The sequence below is a fragment of the Temnothorax americanus genome, unplaced genomic scaffold (genome assembly GCF_048541705.1).
Source record: "Temnothorax americanus isolate GAGA-0224 unplaced genomic scaffold, ASM4854170v1 Scaffold32, whole genome shotgun sequence".
Classification (NCBI taxonomy): Eukaryota; Metazoa; Arthropoda; class Insecta; order Hymenoptera; family Formicidae; genus Temnothorax; species Temnothorax americanus.
Window position 1 is genome coordinate 2165008 of NW_027509464.1, and position 25426 is coordinate 2190433.

The 25426-nt window shown below is 45.4% G+C and overlaps 1 protein-coding gene across 2 annotated transcripts in view; it reads left to right on the top strand.

The window, feature by feature from the left end:
- Drgx (Dorsal root ganglia homeobox) overlaps positions 1–23567 on the top strand; it is a 38527-nt gene extending 14960 nt beyond the window's left edge. Inside the window, exons 2-5 of one of the 2 annotated variants that reach the window (XM_077413097.1) lie at positions 6683–6917; positions 11757–11983; positions 16247–16698; positions 20813–23567. In XM_077413097.1, coding sequence (XP_077269223.1) covers positions 6833–6917; positions 11757–11983; positions 16247–16698; positions 20813–21323 — 1275 coding nt within the window. In that variant the 5' untranslated portion in view covers positions 6683–6832 and the 3' untranslated portion in view covers positions 21324–23567. The remainder of the gene's footprint in view (positions 1–6682; positions 6918–11756; positions 11984–16246; positions 16699–20812) is intronic. The other variant, XM_077413099.1, reaches the window with a different exon arrangement.
- Positions 23568–25426: the final 1859 nt, after the last annotated feature.

A 25426-nucleotide genomic window follows, 5' to 3' on the forward strand; every position in this document is an offset into this window, starting at 1 on the left:
CTCGGAGCTCCAAGAACCGCGGAAAAGCACGATTGAATTTCCATTTTTTTCAGCAGCAGAAACAGCGGCCTGTTCGCCAAACGCGCGATAGTAGATTCTATTATCGAACGCTTTGCATTACTGACGGAGTATATAAAATGCCACGGAAACGTTCACAACGTTTTCCGGTGTTAAGCATGCACGTCTCTGCGCGAGGAGCGTGTCTGCCGCGATGTTCGCAAAGTGATATACCGAAGGAGCTATCTTCGAGGAGGAGGAGAAATAGGAGGAGGATGAGGACGAGAGAAGCAAGCTCAGGGCGCACTTACGAAAGTTTACGTGCAGCGGCGCGAATAGTTTTACATTATTACATGCGTGGGGAAGGAGATGAGGCGAAGAAGCTACTGAGAGAAGGGAAAGGGCGGCAGAAGGGGGAGGAAGAGGGAGGGGAAGGGTACGTAAGATCGATCAAGCCGCCTCGTAATTATCCGCTTTGTATCGCATAATTCCCGGTTAGTTTGGACGCCGGCGTCGCGCGTTCGATACCGTCGAGTGCGCCGCGCCAGTAAAGGGGTTACGGCACGGGGGAGCAATACCATATGCAAAGTTAACCTCCATTAAATGCGTTAACTCGGCGACGAGCATGCTCCGATGCGCTTAACCAAAGTACATTACACCGATGCTCGATGCGAGAGCGATCCCGTCGCGTGGAGAACGACCGAGCGAAAGCTCGTTTCTCTGCACAGGATGTCCCGTGGCGTCTCTCACGTCGTTCGTGGGTTCTCCCACTGAATATTGGACTTACTTAACGTTTTCCTCTTTTTTCCAAGATCAGAAATTTTTCAAGATCAATATACACGTAATCGGAATGATAAACAAAATTTGAGGAATTTTATAAAATATTTTACACAACGATTATATATATTTTATTTATTATTATAATTAATTATTTGATTATTTATTATTATTATATACATTATATATTATTATTTTAAGATTTTAGTTATTTGTTGTTAGTTAATAAATAAAAATGCTCGATAATTAATTGAAAAGAAAATCGAATATCAGCCTATGATACCCTGTGTGTCTGCGTCACTCGCCTTTAATTGCTCTCGCTGAGACGAGAAGGCGGCCGCGGCGTATTTACCCACAGCTCGTTTCGTCCTCGATTTCTTTTTGACGAGACGACAATGCGGCCCGTTAACCCCGCGACCGTCCATGCCGTAATACTTATTATCGAAGGAGCCAATGTACAATCATATCGTGGATGACACGATATTACATTCTGGGACACGCTCTTCCCTCTTGACCCGCGGCGATCGACGCATTGTTGCTGCTGCTGCTGCTGCTGCATGAGCATTAAAGTTCCTTTCGTTGAAGACGATTCGCTGATGGTAGCTATGCGCGAATGAAAACGAAAGAGAGAGAGAGAGAGAGAAAGAGAGAGAGAGAGAAGAAGAAGATGAGCAAGAGAATACACGCTTTTCTACATCTTTCAGCACGAGAACACACTTTGCGAACTTTGCACAAAAACTGAATCGTGTAATAAACTGACAAATAAATATTTTAGTTCAATTTTATATATACAAACTTATACTTATATATAGACAAACTATACTTTGCAAATAATTCTTTATTTGCAAATTATCTTTTCAATATGTTTTTTTTGTCAGACATATACATTGTATACGTTATTGTATAATTAAGATTACAAGAATTTCGACTCTACTATAGTCGCTTCGGATTAAATCTTATTAAATATGTTAATTTGTCGCATCACATAATTTTGATGATGACATCCATCATCTCTTCAACGACATCTCCGTCCCGCATGCTCTCGTTCGTTTTGAAGGGCCCGCGGGCCGGAGCGGAGCCCGCGGTTCTCTTTCTCCACGCCTCTCGGTTCACGTTAGAAGATACTTATTAAATTGTGTCATCCACGAATAAGGGCTAACGCGCTGCATCCAATTTGTGCCGCTTAATTAATTCCCTCCAATTTATTCCCCGAGACCGGCCAATAAAGAAACCCGGGACCCGCGTCGCTCGCCGGTCAACGAGCGCCGCCGATGCCACCGCAATATTGTCCCTAATGAAATCTTCGTTAATCGCGAGAGAGAGAGAGAGAGAGAGAGAGAGAGAGAGAGAGAGAGAGAGAGAGAGAGAGAGAGAGAGAGAGAGAGAGAGAGAGAGACTCTTCGCCGGCGAGTTTTCCGACGTAACTTGCGACGTCAAATTGTTGCAGCCATATGCTCCACGAATTTCTCGCGCGGCTGCTCGGCCGCTCGGCCGGCCGCGCCGCACGCGATGCACAATGATGCGCACGATGTTGCATTGATACCATCATCCGCCGTTTCTCGATTCGAGAAAAAAGAGAACGGGCAACACTGCACGGAACAACATATTAGTTAGCGCTGTTTTCACGGAAACTGAAGTTTATTTGCTCTTGTGAATATGCCACGCTGTCTTCCAGTTCCTCCGCATTATTTTTTATAAAATTATAAAAAATCTGAAAAATATTATTTGTCGAGTTATTCTGTGTTTGTCCGTCGTTTAACTATCACGAAAGTAATAATTTAAAATTTATTGCTGCATGACATTATACTTTTTTTACTATTACCGGCTTGGCCAGAAATATCTTTCAATATTATGTACACTGTTGTGTTGGTGCAAAAGATTTTATCCTTGATTTATTACAGCGAGCAACAGCGTCGTTGCAAAGTATCAGCCTTTCGGAGAAAAGAATGCGTATATTTGTTTTACTTGACACTAACTGAGTATATAACAGTGCATGTTTAAAATTCTATTAGAATCAAGCATCCCTGAATATTTGATTGCGTGCAGATCGAGTGTCTCTCGCGTTCGCGTTGGCATGGAAGCGAGAAGAGGAAAGAGAACCCGACGCCGACGGGAAGCTAATTACAGAATTATCGCTTTTAATTGCGATTCCCGCTATTTGCGCAATGGCGCGGTGGAAGCGTGCGATTGTCGTCGCGTGCCGAATTATTGGATGTTGACGTCACCGACCGCCGGCGCCGCCGCCGCTGCCGACGAGCCCCGATGCGGCACCGCTTTGCTCGTAATTGCCGGCACCAATTATGCAATTAGCGCCGCGCTCTAATGAGCGCGCAGTGTTATACGCGCGGAATCTAAACACCCGGCTATCCGACACCCACTCGGCGCGCGGCACACCGAACCGTGTCTTTGTTCACCCCTAAAGCGCGATACGCCCCTATCCGGTTTAACTTTCATTAACGCATTATATATTATCACGAACGATACTAACTCGCAAGATTATTCCCCGGATGACGTGCGTTTAATGCTCCAACACAAATACATACGCGAATTGGACTATTAATTATCGCGTGTCTTGAATCAGCCGCTTTCGTCTGCAGTTTTTAATTAATCTGGAGCCTACCTTACGTAATGTTTGATTCGTGCCTTTCGCGATGTTCTAAACTCCAACTCATTAAATATTTATGTAATGGAATTTCAGAATAATATCGTGTTACAGCGACAAATTAGCGAGGGGGCCAGCGCAAGAGTTCTCCATTCTATTCGTAATCGGTCGCTCTTCATTCCAAATGCCGTTGTAGCCTCCTTCAGAATCGGCTCCGGGTAAACGCGAACGCGCCTCGCATAACGAGCGTGTAACAAATCCGACAGCGTGTGCCAACGTGTAAACACTTACCGCAACACTCGTAGCCGCAATCCCTTCGCCCTCGCGCGCAGTGGGGCACCGCCGTCGGGATGATCGCACAATAAAACACTGGCATAATATTTCGCCCGGCTGGTTGAACACCACAAATACACTCTAAGACCACATGCCGACCCTATTTCGCGCGGGGTGAAAAGAAACGAGGTGGGAAGAGGGGGCGAGAGGAAGACGCGTATGCCAGGGCGCTAGCGAGGGTGAGATCGGCGAGCGCAAGCCCCCGCGAGGTTCCATCGCGTGCCGCAGGGACACCCGCGGGCCCCGTGTTCCCCCTCGCGGATTAGCCTCGCTACATTTCGTCCCTTCTGTCGGTGCGTATGTCCCGTCATTATGTCTCTAACTCTCGGCAAACGCAAAACCAATAGCACCGCCACCCACAGCGGACGAATTTATGGGGCACGAAAAATGAACAGATCGCGATTGTTTCCTCGAGCTATTGGTATTGCGATAAATCGGTTACTTGTTCGCGATTAATTGTCGGGTACTTTTGATAAAATGTTTATAATTTTTTCAAACATATTGGCACACGTTTTTCACAGAATTTGGTACTTATTCATTATATACGAACGCTATATATAGATATATAATGTATATATTATATATTTAATAGTATATAATTATATATATATATGTATTGTATATATGTATACACATATGAAATATAGAATTGGAAGTGACGCCCGTATTAAGTACCCAGGATTTTTTTAAGATAAGAAATATATTTTTCTTTAATTTTTAGAGTCCCAGATTCGACGAGAAATATATATGCTCTTTATTCCATTAATATATAATAAAGAATAGTAACTGAAAAAAATAGATTTATACTACATGTGTAAATAATAATTTAATTAAGTCGAAGTGAAGGCTCCAGTAATGATAATTATGAGTCGAGCGAATTATGGCTCAGCTCATAATTAGCCCGTTCCTTCCAATAATTTAATTTTTCGTAATATACTTCCGGTATCTAAATATCTAAAATTTGCCAAATTAAGGCGAGAAAATAATGCAACTGTTTGAAATTGCGCATTGAAGGGCGCGCTTTATTTAACTGATTTTGAGCTGGATGCGTCAATAGCTGGATGCTTTTATTGGGAACCTACTAGCGCGGACAACTAACACGATTTGGTATCACGTTAAAAGTATATTCCGTAGCAGTACGTATAAGCGTACATGTATCAGGGAAGGGACTGACTACAGTCGACGCGTCGTTTTCGCCGGAGGTCAGACGGCCGAAACGAGAATTGCTCGAATTTTGTTAAGTTTGGCAGCAATTACTTTTGATACCCGACACGCGGCCGTAATTGCGTTGGGCCAAGCAGAACGACGGGAGAGGGGTAATAATTCGCTAATATCAATTTCAAATTTCAATTAGTATCATCTCGACGTCCGCCTCTGCGCTTCTCTCTCCCCTTCTCTCTCTCTCTCTCTCTCTCTCTCTCTCTCTCTCTTTCCCTCTGTCCCTCTCTATTCGCGGACCCCACAGGAACACGCCATGATCTAAAATTCAATTTGTCCCTTCGTACCGGAGAGCCGCAAAAAGAGGAAGAGAGACAGTGCAGCAGTGGCGGATAAAGGGAGAAGCGAGAGATGAAGGGGAGACGCCGTGATGGAGCGAGCGAGATAAACAGCCGCATAGAGATAACGGGAGGGGGGCTAACGGCGGGCGCGGGCGGCCGGGGGAGGGTGGGTGGTCGTTGGTGATGAGGGGGACCGGGGGTATAGTTAGTGTACACCGGTTCTCTAAAGCCACTCGCGTGCACGCCGTTATATAACGGGAGAGAAACGGCGGGGCCCCGTAGGCACGCGCATGCGCGACATGCCGACCCATTATAAATTGATAACTCCGCCGTTTATTAAGTTCCACGACCGATGCCTGCTTAGGCAAAGAGCCCTCTACGCGCCGCGCCGCTTCTCTCTCTCTCTCTCTCTCTCTCTCTCTCTCTCTCTCTCTCTCTCTCTCTCTCTCTCTCTCTCTCTCTCTCTCTCTCCCCCTCCCTCTCTCTCATCCCGCGTGCAGCGCTCCTCTCTCGCCGATACATACATTATTTATTTACGCGAGTTTACAATCCCTCTAATGGGGATTGGCGTAATCGGCCACCCATCCGTTCTCCTCCGCGCCCTTCCTCTCCCCAGCATCCCGCCTGCCCCCCTCGTATAACCGCCCACCCCGCTGCAGCACGCCGCTGTCGCGCTCCCTCTTAATCATGTTTCACCCCGCTTTCGAAAATCCGCGCGTCGCACGGCGAAATCGGAAGTGGCTCCCGATGCTGCGCTTTTCGAGGGCCATCGCGATACTTCCCCGGCGGGTCCAGAAAAATCTGACCGGATGGAAGGGTGAGCATGACATAAGACGATTAGAGACGTGTCCATTGTTTAATTTGAAATGTTTAGAATTTTTATCAAGTCAATGTAGACAGAGCAAGTGAAACTGGAGTTAAGTTTCAGAATTAAATTTGAGTCTAACTCGATCTCTTCTCGAAGACGAAGCTCTGTATAAAGGAGTTTGATTTTTACACATCTCCGATTGGTCTTTTCATATTAAATTCCATTTATATTTTAACTTATTTTATAAAATAGGAAAGGAGAGTTTGTCAATAATTATTCACAATCGTGATCCAACAACAGCCTTATTTACGCCAGTACAAACCGCAAATTACCGATTTCTTCCTTGGATCTAATATTTATATTTTAATAAACCCCATTGAAGGCAAAAAACTATATCCTATAGCGATCTATTAAGATAAGCAGGAGTAACGTTTAAATTGAAGCGCATTCCATTCCTGAAAATATTATTTCGTGACGTAAAAAGGAGCAATTGTGGGGAAAAAAAAGCTCGCTTGAACCTCCGATTGTGGCGATCTTCCTTTCTCTCTCTCTCTCTCTCTCTCTCTCTCTCTCTCTCTCTCTCTCTCTCTCTCTCTCTCTCTCTCTCTCTCTCTTTTTACCACGGAAGAGATCATGAAATCAACTGACACTGACGGGTGGTTGCAGATTGGCGCGGTCCACGCCCACCAGCCGAACAATAACCACCACCAGCAACAGCAGCAACAGCAACAACAGCCGTCGAGTCAACCGCAGGTGTCGGGTGCTGGCGCGGGAGGAGCCGGCGGGCCGGGGGGCGGCGTGGCCAGGGCCGGAGGCATGTTCTGCTACCACTGCCCCCCGGGCCTCCCAGCGCCGCGATTACCACCATCCCTGGAGTATCCTTTCGCCCCGACTCACCCCTGTAAGTAAAAATTCGATTTCTTTTGCTGCGGGCGCGCGCACACGCACACGATATCTTCTTCTTTTTTACCTCACGACTCGCCCCCTCGTCGACTTTCGATCGCGAAAGGCATATACCGTGCAAAATGGCTGTAAAATGTTACAGGGAAATTTTTAGATTTATGCGCTGAGCAAGAAAAACAAGGAGGCAGTTGCGAACAGCAATCTTTCGAAAAATTATGTAAAACTTTCGCGTAAAACTTTAGGGACAAATAATATAAAGATGGAGAGAGAGAGAGAGAAGTGTCTAGATATTATATACGTAAATCGAATCAATACAAATAATCGATCATTTTTCTCTTTCAACTTCTTCAATTTCACATTGATAAATTCTTAAAAGATTTTATTTCTTACGTTATTGAGATTATTTTCACGAAAGAGACGCAAAGAAATCCTGGGAAGAAAACATGATGGATAGAACAGCGCAATCGAGACAGAAAGAGACACCGGGTATACAGCAAGGAAAGAGGCTTGGGGGAAGGTGAGGGGGAGCAGACTGATTGTACTGGCACTTGCTCTAGCGGAACACATCGATGAAGTTACATTACCGACTAGACCGAGTTACGCAAAGTGGACGCTACAAACTGGACGGCCGCTAAACTTAATTTGCACTTCGAGCCAACTTCCAGTTAAACCGCGTCCCGCCGGCAGTCGAGCCGAGTCACTACCCAGAACTTTGACGACAGTTTGCCTATTCACCGATCGTTTTCCAAGTCGCGTCTCATTCCCGATGACGAATTTCAGCGCGATCTGTCAAGCAACCTGATGTTCTCTCGACGTGTCTCCGGCCAGCGATGGTGATTTATCGTTATATATCGAATTATGGTTGCAAAATTTATTTCGCTAATTCCGGATTTCACTGAAACGGAAGGTATCTGATTTCGAAAATTTCATTTTTAATTACGACGAAATACAATATCAGGCTTAATAAATTATTATTATTAGTTACGACTTTATGATTATACGAAGCGACTTGTATATAATTTCGATAAAAATAGCGCTATATGTGTTATCAAAAATTTATATACTAACAAGAAGAGATTTTTTCTCATCCTCTTATATTGTTTTAATTATTTTTTTCATTATCAACACACACACACATTATTCGTAGGAATATAGTATTTGTTTTAGCTCAATGATGCAGTAGTATATTACAATTCTGACTTTAACATCCGAGCAAATCTAACAAAAGCAGCGAAGGGAGTTTGATCAAAAATCAATTTTCGCTATATTCTATCAATTTTATGCTGTCATAAAATATACATAAATATCCCAAAAATTATTACCATTTATTTCACTCTGTGCCCAAATCGCTATTAGCAAATCCAAGAACGTGGGAAGTGTGACGCGCGCCCTATTCTCTATATTCTCTTTAAAACACAATACCCATTGAGGCTCATATAAATGTGGGAGGCGCAGCGGTCTCTCTCCGGTAGATGATCGAACAGGGCGTCGAGGTAGACAGGGGGGAATTGGGGGTCCGGGGGAACGGGTGTCCTCAGGGACGTCCGGGCACCCTTCCAGCTCCCGATTGCCCCCTCGTCTGTCTCCCCCGGTCCCCGTTGGCTCGTAGCTCTCTATCTCTCCGTTCTCTCTCTCTCTCTCTCTCTCTCTTTCTCTCTCTCTCTCTCTCTCTCTCTCTCTCTGGCCTCCTCTACCCCCCGTTGGGATAAACAGATTAGGTAACTACGTGATAAGTCGGTAAGTGGGTTCCCTCGGCCCACGGTCCAGACCCACCGACATTCGCTCTAACATCTAACTACCTCGTTAGCGTCATTAGTAACGGTCGGGGTGTCATTAGATTTCGTTCTCTACGTGTAGTTTTTCCACGGGTCCACCACCGGTCCCCCCCTTCTTCTCTGGGTGCCTTCGAGACCTGCAGTCCGCAAGTGCAACGGATACGGGCGATCATGCGGAGGATCGTGACGCGCGTTTGGAATAATTTTGAATTGCTCGCCTACGCATGTAAAAATACAAAGTCAACGTAGACGGAGCAAATAAAATTAGAATTAAGTTTCAGAATTAAATTTTGAGTCTAACTCGATCTTTTCTCGAACACGAAGCTCCTGTTTAAAGGAGCCTGATTTTTACATCTTTGATTTATCTTTACACATATTGAGAAATCCTTTTATATATTTCAACTTATTTTAAATTAATTTATAAAAGAACTGATTACACGTGCAAATGTCCATGTCATATATGTGTGTGTGTGTGTGTGTGTGTGTGTGTGTGTGTGTGTGTGTGTGTGTGTGTGTGTGTGTGTGTGTGTGTTATGCTAAAAAATTTAAATAAGTAAAAAAATAAAAGCTACACGTATAGGGAATGAAATCCAGCAATCTTATAAGATATGAGATTTTGCTTTTTGTAAAAAACGCGTAAATTAATAATGTCCCGTGTTTTCCTTGCGCGAAAAATTGATCGTTTCCTTCACGTTCTCTGTAGGCAAAATCAACAACAACGAAGCGTGTCGCGAAAAGGAGTTGCACGTGCGTCCCGAGTGCAAAAGTCGCCAGCTCTTTCTCTCTCCTCCTCCCCCCTTTCTCCCTTTCTCTCTTTCTCCTCTGTACTCGAGATACTATACTAATAAATTGGATCAGACCGACTCCCGATGAGTTGTACGAGTTGTCTGGATCCGGGCTTTACTTCGGACCGACTCTAATCTAAGATCTTGAGTGGATTTCAGTTTGGGGCACCGGCAAATTTATTTAGCCACCGCGCGGTCGTCACCCGATTCTCTATCTTCGTTTTCTTTGCAGTCGCGGCAACAACGACGGTCGTTGCTTATCGATACACCGAGAATGGGGAAAAATTTTTTTTGCATTACGGCGTATACTTCGCAAGATGACTGTACAGCTTCGTGGTTCGTCAATTTGACATTACGCACGAAAGAACTTCTCTTCTATCTTTCACAATCAAATAGTGTCGTTTAAAAGGTTCCACATGCGTGCAAAATATGCCGAGCAAAATTATATTATCGGATCATGTGTATTATATAATTGTCGTTTCTTGATTGGAAACGGCGATTCTCCAGGCAATTACGCGACAAACAAACGCAACACCGTTCGTATATTACAACAAATCCGTATCGGGCACGATAATCATGCAGACAGGAGCGCGAGCGGAAACAAAGTTTTAAGTGCATCCGCGAGTCCGCAACGTTGTTAAACGCCCTGATAAAATACCGGCGGTCCGGGAAACCCGAATCGTTTATTTTCGCGTGCGTGGTTTAGAGCGAAAATCCTCGCGGATCCTCATTGATATTAATCTTGCAAACGTTACGGGAGATCGCGGCGACCGTAGCGTATAATTGCGCGTCCGTGACAGTTATGAAAGTTCAGCGGCATCGGGGCGAAGCATCTCGATGCGCCCCTGTTGATGCAACCATGTGGGTCTGCAACCGTTGATGGCGCAACACCATCATGCGTCGTTATCCCTATCTCGCTTTCTCTCTCCTTCTATCGCCGTTATCATCCTCTGTGTCGAAAGGATGAAAGGGAGAGAGAAAGAGAAAGAGAGAAAGAGCAAAAGAGAGACATAAAGGGAAGAGGGTAAAAGAGAGAAGGAAGAAGAGACATTGTGCGCGAGCGAAAGAGAGACGGCCGGAGAGAGAGAGTGGCATGAATTTTTATGAGCTTAGGAAATTAATTTGTGTTTTTCGCTAAGCCGGGGCTTAGCGCCGCGGTAATTAATTGCGCTGATTGCTCTGCATCATTGATGAGCGGTTCCGGCCGCGCTTCGTAACGTCTGCTCCCACTTCGCGTCTCGTTGTATGCGCGTGTATCCCGACCGATGCCTTTATATCGGCGCTACACTTTTCGATCCTTCGTGTGCGCGCGCGCGCGATCACCAGTTAACCACGTTTCCCTGAACATTTTTAATTAATATGCGCCCTGTCTGCTCGCGTAATTGCAACGGCGAGACAAAATACGCGTGCTGGAGTCGTACCAAAATAATACGCAGAAGCAATATAATTACGTGTATTAATAAATTTCTGTTGAAATGTCAAATCGAATATGAAATGATCATACTATGACCTTTCTGATGAAATATCCGAATTTCTATATTAATAGTTCCGAACGGCAGAAAGACGTTGAGAAAGATGTTTCTATACGAAGAATTCAATTATTGTATACGCTTGGTAAATTGAATTCAATTAAATTGAATTAATTTACGTTTACCGTGTACGGTTCTTCTATTATCCAATGGTACAACTAATTTGCATTAATATAAGCAATAATGTAAATTATCCCAAATTCCCTGCGAAAAAGCACGAAATTATGTTGATCATTTTATTTTGCAATAACGCTTGCCGTATAAATTTGAAAATTCCGCGAGATTGTCAGTAACTCACAAGTTTCTTGAAGTTACCGAGTTTTGCAAACCCTAGTCAAGCACAGGCAAATATGCGGAGTACCGAACTAAGTTCTCCTGGAACTTCGCAAATTCGAATCTATCAAGAATTAAAAGGCGAAACTTTGTCGAACTCGTCCCTCTGAAATGAAAATACTTTCTTTATATCGTCGCAACACGTATCATTAACATTAATTATAAAAACGTGTTAATTAATCTATTAACGCTATATAATTGAAATAAAAATTAATTCAAAATATTTTTGATATTTATTAATACCTATATATCGATTTACTATCGCTCGACTCGTGTAGTCGTTATCACTTGTTTTATCGACAACTATATAACTGTGTTTCGGGATCCTCGCGTGGGAAATTCGCGCAAATTAGCAATTAGGAATTACAGAAGCGATATTCTACAAACGTATACGAAATAAACAACTGCTTTGCAGTACTCTCCGGATTTGTTACAGATACTAGTTACTCCGCCTATCACCCAGCGCTGCACGGAGTTGGCGAGGATTCCTTCGTGCGGAGGAAGCAGCGCCGAAACAGGACAACTTTCACCCTCCAGCAACTGGAGGAACTCGAGTCTGCCTTCGCGCAGACTCACTATCCGGACGTCTTCACGAGGGAAGATCTGGCCATGAAGATTAATCTCACGGAGGCTAGAGTGCAGGTGAGCATGATAATGATACACGTGGAACTTTTCAATCCAATTGTCCTATACAACTATCCCATAAAAGTCTCGCGATCCTACAACCTAAATTAGATTTTCTTTTTTCGGATTATGAATATTTTTCAAGTACACAGAAAGCAGCCGGGTGCGTTGCCGAATTATCATATTAACATAATTATTTACTTTGTTCACTTTTATTTTCTCAGTTCTCATAAAGTATCTTGCTGCATGTAATGTAATAATGTCTATAATCCGGTGAAAATTATAAAAAAAAAGAAGGATCCATTAGAATAAGGGAAACGAATAAATTTATGGCAGAAACACTGTGCATTATATTTAAAGATATATTAAAACAGGTTACTTGAAAGTATGCTAATCACGTTGTATAATCACGTTTATTCGATAACATGAAAGCACGTGCATTAAAACTTCACATGAATGTTCGCATGCTCGCGCCCCGAGCATTGGCAGCAGCGAGCTTAATCTTTTAATGCGTCTCAGCGCATTGAGATTGGATTCCGCGTTTTAATGCGATGAGAAAATTACGCGCGGCAACCCGGTAATTTTTTGTTCTCTTTCGTAGAGCGCTAAGTAGAGAAATTTCGAGAACATTTTTCGCGCTTTACGTTTTTCGCGTAATATTTCCGCGGAGCGCACAATAGAATGTATATTACCCGCCTACGTATCCATTAGTGTCCAAATGATTATATCGCGAAAAATATGCGTAAACCGGATTTCCGCGATTCAAAGCGAAATTTCGACAATTTTTTTTAATCGATTTTTGTCCTTTGCCACTCCCGGATTTTAAAAATTTGCCATATTTATAATTTATCGTACGAAAAATAACGCGTCGTATATTTTATGCATGATGTTGCGCGACGGGAAACACGCGAGATTTAGTCGCAGGATGAAAATGTTTTGGGGCTTCAGTAACTGATTGAAAATTAAAAAGAAAATCTGTAAAAGATCGCGATTATGATCGATTGTCTGCGGCTGGTACGGTGTTGCCGCAAAAGCGAGAGCGTATGTGTACAGAGGAGCGAATCGGGCAGAATGGGAGGACGGAGGGGGAGCCCTGGACCCCCAAGAGGCGCGCTGACACCCTCGACCTGACGTAATCTTCTGACAGAGTAAGCCGGTAATCTCCGGGATTACTTTGTACTCCCGGCTACGTCCTCACGGCCATATTTACTCACGCCGCGGTAATTCGCGCTGAGAATCCCTGCAGCGTAACAGCGATTCCAGCCTTAATTCCTGTCGGAACATCTGCAGAGGATATCTGATTACCAATGGCGGGCTTTTGATTTCTCGGCAGACGCCAACATGCATCTCCGTTAAGTTTCGGACGATACCTTTTGACAGCTTTCGCAATTTCCAACTCAAATATACCTCGATAATCAAAACTCCTGCTGTATTTGTAACACTATATCAATTCGATTTTCTACTATAATTATTTCACGCAACGATTTTTTTTTTTTTTTTTTTTTTTTTTTTATTTACACATAGTGTATAGAACATAGCTCGTGTGTTCTGACAAACCCGAAAGAGTTGTATCTCGGCGCTTTTGCCCTTCCGTCATTAATATCCTGACTCGCGAAGGATCCTCGATCACAAAGTCTAAGAGGCAGCCTGGCGTGCATTGTGCGGATTTACGAAGCCGAGGAGGCTGCAATCTTTACGAGAGAGACGACGGTGTGTACACATGACAATGAAAGAGACAGAAGGGAGGCGGATGAGGAACAGAGGAGGAGAGAGAGAGAAAGAGAGAGAGAGAAGCGGTTGGTCTGACTGTGACGCAATTACGGCGCAGACTCATTGTTTCATTAGCGAAGACAAAGGGAATCTGGAATAATGGACAAATAGGCGCGTTTACGTAGCGCCCGTCCTCTTCTCCAGGCTCCAATTAGAACCTCCTAGAGGGGCGACGGGCGGGGGAGGGTTGAAGGAGGGTCCATTGTATCGTCGAGGCACGTACCACACGACATCTCGTCACATACGGCGGGCGTGCGTATATCTCCTCGCACACGCAACGCGTGTACGTGTGTGCGTAACGTTTGCTCGCACACGTACGTGCACGCATGTGCGAGGCGGCAATTACCGGCGTACGTGAATTAGACGCGCCGCGCCGCGCCGCGTCAAACGCCGCTCGCACCTGCGCTCGTGCGACGCGATCCCTGGACCGGGGGATGCTGGGCACCGCCGATTACATTGGCTCTCCTATTTTCGGCGATTGGATTTCGCGAAACTCTTCACTTCTCTTCACGTGGTTATCTACGCTACTTTGAAGTTATAAAATGCAGAAAATTTTTACGAACCGCGGATCGAGTGCCTCGAGAAAAGTAGTTTATCAGTATGAATCGGTATGAAAATATTAGTATCTCCATCTGCACGACAGTTTTGAGGAAATTATTTGAATCCACGAATTGCGTTCGAGAATTGAGAAACGCGAAGAAAATTTTTGTAAACGTGAATTTATTAAAGAGCGAACATTTTTCAATTTACAAGCTGTTGAAAAAACAGCTTTCCGTGAATTAATCAGTAGTTATCGTTGTCGCACCGTTTTAAAAAGCGTATCACAATGATACGTGCGATCGGTAATCCCGCGACAAAGAGCGACATTGCACATTCGTTTAACGAGGGTGCGGCCGATTAAAAACATTTTACGCCCACTATCAACGAATTTCAGATTAAATTTGTATTGAAAAAAAAGTGGAAAGAGAAAATATCGCGCGAGGGTGGAAGAGAAAACGACGGTGATCCCCACGGAACCATGGCTTTTGTTCCCAGCTATTATTCGCCCCTCCTCCCCCGTAACCCTTAGGATATTATTATATCTCCCCGTCTGCCGCCCTAGCTATATCCTCCATCCTCCCGCGATGCTCGAGGTGGCGGTGAAGAGTCGTGCCCATCGTATTTATTTTATTAAACCATTTTCCGAGCTTCTCTCTCTCTCTCCTGCTCCTGCGAAAGTTCCGCGCTCGAATGTAAGATAATCATTTTCCAGACCCATTACACAGGATAAGATGTGCCAATCCTATTTCAGCTCTTCCTACTAAGGACGTTTTTTTGTGAAATCCGTAGTTTGTTCTTTTCTTAAACATTATTTTGCACAATCTTTCCCTTTCAAAATAATTTTCCTCGAAAACCGTGCAGTTGTCCGATGAAATTTACGCTATATTTTTCAACGCAATATCACTTTATATGGCACATCGGATATTTTCTATAGGCAACTAATTTTTACGTCCTATCAAACAATAGCTCTAATTACAAATAACGTTTTGCTTATACTAGTTGGCGTATCCGGCACGCCGAATGAGGATTCCGCGACAGTACCAAGTTATTGTGCACCCATTGTCGGGACAAAAGTCAGCGGCGGAGAACCGCTGGGTGTAATAAAGTCTATTTCAGCCGGTATTATGTCAAGTTAGCCTCGTTAGCGGAACTCGAGCTTTTTAAAAAACACTCGGCCGCCGTGGTTGCTGTCGGCTCGTTGAACATGCACGACGGAAAGTGCCCCCGGCCTCCCAACGACCCCCTCCCCTCCCCCCCCACACATTCGCCCAACCAACCTGCCGCACCCTCGTGCTTTTCTCTGCCTCAGAATGCCATCTCCCCCGCGCATGCAATTATCCTTGCACATTTGCGGACGTTGCGGAGTGCCGTAGGTACGACCGTCCGTCTCATTTTTCTCCATCACGGGTGTCTGCCTCTCGTCCGTCGCGTCGTTTCTGTGACTTTCGCGCGACTTAACCCTCTCGTCCGCCCGTGCGGTACAGTCAGATGACTGAGATGTTGAGAATTAAATCAGAGAATTATGCAAACTTCCGCGAAGTTGGCTTTTGAGAAGTTTAACTTCCCTGGATGCACGTATATATCGCGATATGATATATTTATTCATATTTAGTGTAATCCTAAAATTGTATTATGGAAAAGACATAAAACATAAATTAAAGCAGACAATTAAAATAAAAGCGCGGGGCAAAAGTTGTTATATTAGGGGGTGAGTGTGTGACAGATAATGTAACAGATTTGAATGTATTTCTTCTACATTTATGTATCAATTAACGACGAACTGAATATTAGCAATATATTTTTTGTGTAAAAAAAATTTATCGACTCATTAAAAAAAAAGTTAATTCGGTAACTTTACTTATAAAGTAGAAACTTCTGTATCAAAGTTACGCTTTCCACTTCCCACTATCGATTCCTCGAAGCTTAAGCATAAGATTAATCTATTCTAACGGCGGCGATCGTAATTTTCAGGTGTGGTTCCAAAATCGGCGGGCGAAATGGCGTAAGAGTGAACGACTGAAGGAGGAGCAACGCAAACGCGAGGGTGGAAACGGGAGTAGTGGCGGCAGCGGCGTTGGCGGCGGCAGCGGCGGCAGCGGCGGCGGCAGCGGTAACATAGAATCTTCCGCTTTGGCCGCGCCGACGTCCTCGTCGGCGGGCCCGAGTCCCACGGGGAACGATCCGGAGGGCACCACGACGAGCAGCAGCGCTGCCGACACGGAGGACGCCGTGGCGGAGGGGACCGGAGGCGGTGGTGGCGGCGGCGGCTCCAGGAGCCCCAGCACGACTTCCGCCTCGGTCAGTCCCCGGCCCCAGCCAAGTCAGCCGTCCCTGGGTGGCGTCTCGACGCCACCGCCGACCCCCATAAGGGCGCCGCCGCCGCCACCGAGCTCCGTGGGGGGCCTCGGACCACCCGCCGAGAGGTGAGCTCTTAGCTTCGTTTGTATTTACGTCTTTAGGAAATATCTTCCTCCTCCTTCCTGAGCTCCTCTCTCTACTACCACCCCTCCCCAACCCCTTATAAACTCTCGGACGATTTCAACGAATAAGTGGGTGCAAGCGCCGCTGAACATCGCCGGCCGGATGCTCGATACGCGCCATTAAACCACTCTACGTGACGGCATCGCTGCCCCCGACGCTGCCACCGGTTAAGCCGCTTCTTCTCCCGGCATCAGCTCCCCCTTCACCTCTCCCGCGCGTCGTTATCATATAGCCACTCGTATAATCGCGATAATCGTCGCCTCGTTAAACTGCAGCTTCCACGGGAGTCAGCGACGGCGGTAGTGGCGGGGGTGTGGCGAGGCGTTACGCGCGCCGCTTTTCGCTCTGGACTTTTGTCTCGTGAAACTAAATGGCGTCTCGCGTTTACGACTCCGCATGTCAACGGAAAGAAGCGTCGAGACGACGAGCTAAAGAGTTTGCAACGGATAAAAAGGTTAAAGAGCTGGCGACGGTTTTTCGCGGAAATTTCGCGGAAGTTCCGGAAGCAAGCGAATTAAAGTGTTTCGAAATTATTGACTTTTGCAAATGTGCAAATTGCCAGTCACATTAATATATAATTTCGCATTATATGGAAGAGCAACGTCATATGTTTCTTTCGTCTACGGACTTACATGATTTTACATAAATATTCTATAAATGCCATAGGTAATAACTTACTTATAAATAAATAAATAAAACAATTTTCCATGATAAAACGCATTTTGATATCTCTCTTCTTATGTCCTACAAAAATATTTGTTTGTATAAATATCTATTTATTTTAGCAATGTTTGAGATATTATAAAGAAGAGTTCGATGTAAGTGTGTGCACAGAAAATATAGAAAAATATTTGTACCACATAAAATATTTCTACGAGAGACGCGTTTCATCGGCCGCGTGCATAAGGGAGCCGGAGCACGAGTCCGAAGAATCGAAAAGGGGCGATTTATCGCGCTCGCGATTCTCTCTTTCCGCGGGGACGGAGCATTCGTTTATAATCCCCGAGACGACGACGGTGGGCTCTCTCTCTCCCTCTCGCTCTCTCTGCGGATCGACGTGGAGGCCGGGAACAAAAAATGCCGAAAAACACACGCGTATAGCAGACACGCGTAATACTTGCGAGAGGAGGGCACGTTAGATGTCGACAAGAACGACGAAGAGTGTAGGCGGGAGGGTTCAAGGGGGGACGGTGGGACTGGTACCGGGTCGAGGGAAAAGGTAAAGAAGAAACGGCAGGAAGATACTCCTTCGTCGTCCCCGCAGTTGTAATTTATTTAAAACCGCTCGCCGTAAATATATCCCCATCATTTATTCAGAGGAACGGCGAAGCTCCTGCCGGGGGTCGCGGGCGAAAAGGGCGGAGGACGGGGGAGAGGAGGGTGTAAGCTCTGCGTTCCTTCTTACCTTAGTTCTACCTAGCTACTTTAAGAGCGACTGACTTCGTGCTACTGTATATAGGGGCGGATCCGCGTCGCAAAGACGTTGTCTCGTCGCCAGATCGCTCTTTTGTCTCGCGATTCTCTTAGGAGGTTGCGTAAGAATTGATTACGCGTTACTCTTGTTAGCCCGGTGCGAAGCAGGTATACTTTGTTTCAGAAATTGCACCTGGTATTCGACTGATAAAACGACGCAACCCTTCCGAATCGAAAGATCGACTCAGCTGAGGTGGTCGTAAAGCCCGCGTCACACTACGTATCGCGGACGCGGATTGGATTGAGATTGCGGATCGCGGATCGTAATCTAGCCAATTATAGACGAGCAGCTCATCTGTGATTGGTTGACATCCGATCCGCGATCCGTAATCCCAATCCGATCCGTGTCCGCGATACGTAGTGTGACACGGGCTTAATACGAATGCAAAAGAGTTCGCCACCCTATCGATTAAAATTTGTATTTTAAAAACTAGTTAAATGCAATGTGTGTAAACGATATCACGATAATACATTCGTCTTGGAATCGTGCCCTATCACTTTTATTACTCGCTTTAATTCCACGTTATATTCGCTACCGGCGGAGCTGAAACCGTTTAATGTTATTGAATTTTAAATAAAGATTTTAATGGAGTCTTATTACGCGGGAAACGCGACCTCGTTTAGGTAATATCGTAGTTATCGACGTCGTTACTTGGTCTAGAAGCGATTATAGGATACAAAAACTAGATAAGTAAAATATATATATATATATATATATATATATATATATATATATGGAGCACATAAATATTAAATAAAATAACTAAAGTGATCACACACGTGTTCGACCGAATAACGGGCTCGATAATGAAAATTCGTGAAAATAATAGAAAAAAAATATTTTAAATTATCGAAACTTTGATGTTTTCCACTTAGAAAGATGTAAGAATTTAAATTTGCATTTAATATGCAGCTCGTATATATACAATTTGCTTTTAGCCGAATAATATCACAGTCGTAATTGATAAAGTCCATGTTTGATTTTGTAAATAGAGAATATAGTAAAATTAATGCAAAATTGATTGTCTAAAAATCTCATTCTATCTTAAGTTATTATTGTTTTCTCTTAAAAATGATTAGCGTTTCTTTTTTTCCTCGCAATAATTTTTTTCGTCCCAAAGAAGCGCGCGGATGCTAATCTTACGTCGTTTCTGCGAGAGGTAATCTGCGTTTCAGCCATCACCCCTCGTACACCGTAACTCGACACCGTAACTCAGTGCCGAGGCAAACGCGTCGATAAGATAGGAGAATATACTAAGTCGCGCTTCGTCCATCACGTCAGCGCGCGGCACCGGTGTGCACGTATATGCATTTGCATGTGTGTGCGCGCGCGCGCGGCAAGTAAACGAGCGCGCACGTAAGCAAGGCGCACGGTAGACTACGCGGCTAATTGCCGCTAATTATCGCGCTTACCGCGGTTCGGTTCTTCCTCTCGCCGTCGCCGTCGCCCCCGCGCGCGTCGCGGTTTACCACCCCTTTCCCTCTTCCCCGATTCAACCCCTCCCCCCCAGGCAACCACCTGAAATCCGTTACTCTGGCCTGCCGACGAACTGCGTCTTTCCTACCCCCGTCGCCCCGCACACCCCAGCACTAACGACCTAAATGCCGTGGGCTGCCTGCCCTAACTCCTGCCCGCCTCCACGCGTCCTCCGCCATCCTCTTCTCCTCCTTCCCTCCCCGCCCCCTCTCCCTGATCTCGGCTCCGACTCGAGTACCGACTCGAGCTCGTTACATTAATTAAACAATATTTGCGATTAATATTTGAGATAATCATCAGCGCCTCAAAGCAGCCTCCGCTCCTCTCGGAGGATGCGGAACATCGCGCGTGCTAATCGGATTAGCGCTTGTGAGGCTGCGGCTCCTTCTCTCTTTCTCTCTCTCTCTCTCTCTCCCTACCCCATCCGTTCTCGGTTTCCGTCTTTCTCTCGCACTTCATTCGCTACGCTGATACGCCGGTAGTTGGAATCGCGCGAAATTGCGACGTCCTTTTGGCGATAATCGCACCGCTTGAAATAGCGTTAATTCGCGGACGAGTTAAGGACCGTTTCCGACGTGACGATTGAGATGTTTCTGTGTCTACGTGTATCAGTGCGCGTCAATTGTGCTATTGTCGTTACTTTGAGATATTACGAAATAAGAAAGACGGAATAATATACTTTTGTCACTTTGAGAAACAAAAAGTATATCGTATTTTTTAAATATATCAGTCGAGGAGACAAGATCGCTTTGTTCTATCTTAAAAAAAAAATTAAGCTCTTACATCGAAATGTTTAATCAAACTCCATTACATTTTTGCATTAAATTCCCCATTGAAGTATATAACTTTCGATAATAAAACGAGAACATTTCATTGTGGTGGAAAATTATTCCTATCCTTGCCAGGTTTAAAAATTCATCCAGTCAGCGATTCTAATATTAAACACGAGAGAAGCGCATTCAACTCGAAACCATTTTTAAATTTAAAAATTAAATTTGTACTTTGTCGTATGTTTCGTATATTACGTGTTCTTAACGCTACCTTTATGACCTTTTATGTTTTTATGTTCCATTTATATTCATTTTTCCCTCTCGTCGAACTTTCAGTACCACGGGGATAGGCGCGGGCTTCAGGCCGGTGGAACCGCCGACGTCCATCTTCTTCTCGCCTCATCTGGCCGCCCAGTTCTCGCCACCGCTCTTCGGTAACAAAGTCGTCAGCAGCGCGTCGACATCGCTGACCTCGACGACGCCATCGTTGTGGACCACCAGCGACCATCATCGGCCGAGCAGCCTTCAGGAAATGTTGTCTTGGTCGCCGACCGGCTGGCCCGGTTCAATTTGCGGCTGTTGCAAACCCGGCGCCGCCGGCACCGGCGCCACCGATCTCCATCGAAGTAACAGTCTGGCCGAGCTCCGGAGGAAAGCTCAGGAACACTCGACCGCCTCGGCTCTCCTCGGCGGCCTCGCCGGCTTCCCCGGAGGGTTACCCCTGCCTTTGCCCTTGCCACTGCTCCCGCCCCTGTTGGGTCTCTCCAGGCGGCCGGAGCATCACCACCATCATCACCTGCCTGGCGTGGTGCATCAAATACAACCCACCACCAAGGAAGATCCCTAGGATCGCCTCCACGAATGCCGGAATCGTCTCGTATTAGACGCGAGATATAAGTCGCAAAAGGATATTCCACGCGTATCGGACGGTCGCAAAGTCGAAGCTAGACAGCGATATAGCAATCTCGGTGAGTTCGGATCTCGATGCTATGTAGAAGCTGAAGAATGTTGTATAGGATGTTATAAATATATATATATATATATATAGAATGTTGTATGTTTCTGTGTTTTTTTCATATAAGGAGAATTATTTTTCTAACTTCTTTGAAGTAAATACTACCGGGAGAAGTAGTCTTTCAAAATTAGATTTAACGAAATTTAGTCCTTATTCTAAGTTGTTGATTTCATTGAGTTAATAATGATTTAAATTCTTCGAGAGTACAGCGTCGAAAATTGAACTCATCGATGTTACACCGCCAATCTTTGTAAGTGCTTTCCTTATTATAATTGCATTTTAATCTTCTCATATTTTTTTAAACGAAAAAAAAGTTTCTTTTATTTAAGTTTCGACGTTGTGATAGTTCAGGCGAGTTTAAGGGTCCCAATTCCGGAAGACGACGAAGAATTAACGAACCACAATGCTACGAAATGATAACTTTGGCTCGGTAAGGCGGCTCGTGCAAACACCGCAAACTGTATTTATATTGTCTTCGATTGCGACTTGTTGAAATAAACATGGCGCAAATTCTGTTAAAAACTTGCGCAAACCTGATGAAAACTTATTTTAGCTCACACAACGCGTTGATTATTAGAAGAAATTTCCACTTATTTACGACAAATTTGACAAACATCTTTATTTTTAGTTATATACAAGACGGAATCGATTTTGCAAAGTTTTCTATAAAGTGCCGTTTAATTTGCGCTTCTCTCTCTTTGAAAGTTACCAATTGATTATTTGTGGTTACTCCCGATGTTTATCGGCTCTCTATCGTTTTTGGATTTTAATAAAAATGGAAAACAAACAAGATACCATTAATACTCATTGCATATGCAATAAACCGTTGAATAATGCAGCACTATCAATTTGCAGATTATTTTGTTATATCCGCGAGCGATGTAAATAGGCGGGGTGCATTACAATAATCTTCCGTAGTATTCTCAGACACATAAAACTTTTTCTCACATATGTAATCAGCAATAGCGTCTAAAATCTCCATATTATGCAGAAACTTATATTTTATTTATTGCCCTAACTTGCGACCCAGACATAGTTTGCATCGCCACTATTCACTATCTACAAAACGTATGAAAATCGTTAAGTTCCAGATGTATCGTAACAAGTTTGGCGAATCCGTTAATCATAGCGAGGAGCATTTAAGAAAAATTCTGCGAAAGGAGGGAGCCAGATTTCTGACTGACTTTCTGAATTTGGAATGGCTAATACGCGTCGCGATACGTTTATATTGTACATAATGAGAACACATGCGCGCGCGCGGCGAGAACGGGGACGAGAACGACCTGTGCGGAGACTGTGTAGCAAAGTGTTTACGGATGGTTTCGTTTCTTTCCACGCGAGTAAGAAGACGCGACGGACCAACACGTGCCTGATGCGCTGTATATTCAATTGCTCGACATACTCCATCAGTCGATTCGTTCAAGCCACGCGGACAGGCTCGAGTGTGCATTCATCGTAAAATTCCTACGTGCGGGAGTTGAAACCGATGTAATCTCGCGGTTCAGATTTCGATACTGCTCTGTCAGAAAAAGAGAAAACGTCCTGGATATCCCTTGAATTTAATTAATCTCACGGAGATTATGTGGGTTTTAATCCCCGGCTATTAGGTAAAGCGAAGAAACTCGTTTCGAGTTGGCTACTACTCTTATATGCCTTACAAAAAAAAAAAATTCGTCGATCGCCCGGCAATATTAACCGATTTCAGATCTTTGCTACGTTTGCGAATATCGTAATTCGTCAAATAAAATCCGTCGTTTTGGCGCAAGGATCAAGGAACGAGCAGAAGAGAAGGCGGAATGATCACGGAACGGATTTGGTTTGATAATTACACGATAAATTCGACGAGATAACGATAATTCCATTTATGTCGTAATCTCACTGGATTTTCGCGAAGCGAAAGGAAAGCGTAGAAGCGAAACGGACGTAGTTGTTTGTAGAGACCTGTATATTACCTTCCGATAAATAGCCAGTGCTAATCAAAGATAGTCTAATGAGAAGTATAGTATAAGGTAGCGATTAACTGTGTAGAACTGTGGTAGCGATATATCGAATAAACTTGTTCTCTCATGTGATGAATTCTGATGTATATATAAATCATTCGTTCGCATAATTATTTTAGCCGTCCCCCCATATACGTGGGCTCACGTAAGGGTATCCGAACTCAGTTATCCCGGCATCTCGCTCCATCCGTCCGATTTTCCGTCCCGAAAATTCCGATTCCGTATATAACTTATTTTGCCGCTGTAGCACGTTACCGCAAGATTGCATATCGCGGATATCGCTCCGCGATTCGATCTCAGCGCAATAAGTTCCCCATCCTCGCGTCCGCCAATGGCATCGGAGCATCAAGAAGCGCTCTCCTTCGATCCCGTATAGACAAATAATTGTGCCATAACTGAGAACAGCCGAGGACCGACCCGCCGAGTAGAAATCAAGTAAAAACACAGGAGGTGGAAGAAATAATGCAACGGCGCGAGAGAAGAAGAGAGAATTAAAGAGAGAAAAGACGCGGCCCTCGCGGAAGTGGAAGCGAATCGCGGTAGAAGGGCGAAAGAAGGTAAAAGGGCGCGAGTCAGCGAAGGTAGCGGCAAGGGGCGAGGGGAGGACGGCGGGGGGCGGGAGAGGGTGTTGGCAATCAATGCTCCTCATAAGAAAAGCTCGCCCTCTCTTATGGGATCAACCCTCCTCGAGGGTACATGCCGAGTCTTCTCGCGGAGTAAAAAGAAAGGAGAGAAAGCACGCAGAGGGGTATAGGAGAAGGTATATGAAGGAGATGAGAGAGGATGGCGGTGGCGCGGGAGGGCGAGACGGAGAAGCGAGCGAGGGGGTTGTTCCCGGCTCGACCAACCAGCGGCAAGACGCCATTGATCGTCACGTGGCTCCCGGTTGGTGCAACGAATTCCGCCGGGGGTGGAAGGGAGGGCAGCTCTTCTGCTTCCGCGGCGGCGGCGACGGAGGTGGTGGTGGCGATGGCGAAGAAGACGGGGATGGTGAATAGAGAGAGGAAAGGCAGCAGCCGCCCCGCTGGAAGACGGAAGAGCGGCCGCTGCGGGGGAAGGGGGGAGGGAGCGCGCAAGAGGGTGGCGGACGCGCGTGTTCTGCACACTCCGTTACACTTACTGGTAAACCGTATTAATCAACGACATCATGGTTTATCCCCTATTCCTCTCCGCCTCCGCGCATCTACCTTCCTTAACCTCCTCTCCCTTCTCCGCCTCTGCGCCGTCTCTCGCTCTTGACTCCTTCCTCACTTCCTCCTTCCCTCCTTATCCCCCTTCACCACCACCTCCGCGGATTCCATCGCGATCTATAGCCAACGCGCACCGACATAGTCTTACAGCACCCTTGCCCAGTGGTGGCGCGAGATAGAAAGACGAGACAGAGAAAGCGGCGGGTGAGGAAGGTCAGGAGGACAGGGGAAGGTGAATCAAGGCGCCGGGCCACTTTGGGAGAGGCGATCGACGCTTAACGATGTCTCTCGATACCCATTACGCGGCTAGCCGAGATTCAACGAGCCGGTACCGTCGCTCTCGCGTCATTGTGCGCGCGGAGAGAGCGGACTAACGTTTCGCAGAAAAATCCGATTGATCCCTCGCCCCCCCCCCGCCCCTCGTACCCTACCCCGATACGTTCCTTCCTCGTAACTCGCCGGAACGGGATGGGCGGATTTTGCGGATACTCCCGTCTTTCCTTCTCCCCGCGCTACCGCTTAGTGGTCCTTTTACAATTCAGACAACGCGCGCGGAGTATCTCTTTTACGGCGAACACGATCTTCGCGGCCATGCGAATAAAATAGCTGTTGACGCGAAAGACGGTTCCTGCGAAGATTCGTTGTGATATTTTATCGAGAAAGGAAAGCGAATAAAATTGAATCCCTATATATACGCGTGCGGGAACAGATCGATCGAACGATATGTTCGAAAAATATTTGACAA